The 2,659-nt window shown below is 44.5% G+C and overlaps 1 protein-coding gene across 1 annotated transcript in view; it reads right to left on the bottom strand.

Annotated features, from left to right (window-relative positions):
- Positions 1-212: 212 nt before the first annotated feature.
- The window catches only part of LOC115181692 (protein sidekick-1), a gene marked incomplete at both ends in the record, with an annotated part of 21,783 nt that continues 19,336 nt past the window's right edge, over positions 213-2,659 (bottom strand). The window contains 2 exon segments of the mRNA XM_029743525.1: positions 213-383; positions 1,405-1,507. Coding sequence (XP_029599385.1) covers positions 213-383; positions 1,405-1,507 — 274 coding nt within the window.

Genomic DNA, 2,659 nt, shown 5'->3' with positions numbered 1-2,659 from the left:
CCTCTCCTCTCCCTCTCCTCTCATCCCTCCCCTCTCCTCTCCTCTCCCTCTCCTGTTTCTCCCTCAGCTTTGAGACACTTCTGCGTATGGTGGAGACATGCGTGAACATGCAAATGGAAGGTACGAGGCCTGAGGGGAAGGGGATGATGTGGGATTCAGCCAGAGAGTGTGGGAGTTTGAAGCCCCAAGTTATGTGTGTGTGTGTAACTCACATGACTTCAAGGCGTGCGGAGCGTGATTGGTTCCCGGCCTGTGATGTTACAGTGCAGGTGTAGTCTCCTATGTCGCCTGACCAGGTCTGGCTGATGGTCAGAGAACCAGACAATATAGACACTCTGCCCCCAGTGGGCTGGAGCGGTACTGCACCACGCTGCCACTGGAAACTACAGAGATATAGAACCATGTAAACACACACATACTGATTAAAGGGACCTCACGATACAATATTATCACAATACTAAGGTAATGATACAATATGCATTGTGATTCTCATGATTCTATGTACTGCGATTCGATTCTGCGATTTTATAAGCGATTTGATGTTCCATATTTCTCACTATATGTCTGCTGCAGAGACAAGAGAGAGTCATGAGACAACACGCTTTGATCAGTCAGGGAGATAACAGTTCTGAAAACATGATGGCTCAACATTTAGAAAGAAGACAGAGAAGAATCTATAGGATGAACAATACGGGTGTTTTTTTTTAACAAATCGATTCTTGGGAGTCAAAGTATCAATATAATATTGTGATATGTAACTGTATCGATCTTTCCCTCATCAGTACACACTGATGTTAACACACACACACCCTCCCCTACCTGATGTTAACACACACACACACCCTCCCCTACCTGATGTTAACACACACACACACCCTCCCCTACCTGATGTTAACACACACACACACACCCTCCCCTACCTGATGTTAACACACACACACACACACACACACACCCTCCCCTACCTGATGTTAACAGACACACCCTCCCCTACCTGATGTTAACACACACACCCTCCCCTACCTGATGTTAACACACACTCCTCCCCTACCTGATGTTAACACACACACACCCCTCCCCTACCTGATGTTAACACACACACACCCTCCCCTACCTGATGTTAACACACACACCCTCCCCTACCTGATGTTAACACACACACCCTCCCCTACCTGATGTTAACACACACACCCTCCCCTACCTGATGTTAACACACACCCTCCCCTACCTGATGTTAACACACACACACCCTCCCCTACCTGATGTTAACACACACACCCTCCCCTACCTGATGTTAACACACACACCCTCCCCTACCTGATGTTAACACACACACCCTCCCCTACCTGATGTTAACACACACACCCTCCCCTACCTGATGTTAACACACACACCCTCCCCTACCTGATGTTGACCCTGGGGTCGTGTGTAGCGTTACAGTCCAGGGTTGCCGTGGTTCCCTTGATGACCCTCTGGTCCACCGGCGGGACGGAGATAAATGTACGAACTGCAGAGAGAGGTTAGAGGTTAGAGGGTCATCATCATCATGATATTATCTTATAGAACAAAGCAGAAGATCTCACACCTTATTTTCACTGTTTATTCCAACTCTCTTCATTCTCCATTCATTTCTCCCATAGGGATGGCTGAACCAACCAGAGGTCACTTCTGGGGTTTTGGACTACAAGCTGGCGAGATCTAGAGTTTCAGTTTGTACACTATTTGTGTCAGAATAGGGTGTCAGTTTGTAAACTATTTGTGTCAGAATAGGGTGTCAGTTTGTACACTATTTGTGTCAGAATAGGGTGTCAGTTTGTACACTATTTGTGTCAGAATAGGGTGTCAGTTTGTACACTATTTGTGTCAGAATAGGGTGTCAGTTTGTACACTATATGTGTCAGAATAGGGTGTCAGTTTGTACACTATTTGTGTCAGAATAGGGTGTCAGTTTGTACACTATTTGTGTCAGAATAGGGTGTCAGTTTGTACACTATTTGTGTCAGAATAGGGTGTCAGTTTGTACACTACATGTGTCAGAATAAGGTGTCCGTTTGTACACTACATGTGTCAGAATAGGGTGTCAGTTTGTACACTACATGTGTCAGAATAAGGTGTCAGTTTGTACACTACATGTGTCAGAATAAGGTGTCAGTTTGTACACTATTTGTGTCAGAATAGGGTGTCAGTTTGTACACTATTTGTGTCAGAATAGGGTGTCAGTTTGTACACTATTTGTGTCAGAATAGGGTGTCAGTTTGTACACTATTTGTGTCAGAATAGGGTGTCAGTTTGTACACTATTTGTGTCAGAATAGGGTGTCAGTTTGTACACTATTTGTGTCAGAATAGGGTGTCAGTTTGTACACTACATGTGTCAGAATAAGGTGTCAGTTTGTACACTATTTGTGTCAGAATAGGGTGTCAGTTTGTACACTACATGTGTCAGAATAAGGTGTCAGTTTGTACACTATTTGTGTCAGAATAGGGTGTCAGTTTGTACACTATTTGTGTCAGAATAGGGTGTCAGTTTGTACACTACATGTGTCAGAAGAGGGTGTCAGTTTGTACACTATTTGTGTCAGAATAGGGTGTCAGTTTGTACACTACATGTGTCAGAATAAGGTGTCAGTTTGTACACTATTTGTGTCAGAATAGGGTGT

This window comes from Salmo trutta, unplaced genomic scaffold (assembly GCF_901001165.1).
Source record: "Salmo trutta unplaced genomic scaffold, fSalTru1.1, whole genome shotgun sequence".
NCBI classification, from domain to species: domain Eukaryota; kingdom Metazoa; phylum Chordata; class Actinopteri; order Salmoniformes; family Salmonidae; genus Salmo; species Salmo trutta.
The sequence above is the reverse complement of the archived record's forward strand: the minus strand, read 5'-3'. Positions and strand labels throughout refer to the sequence as shown.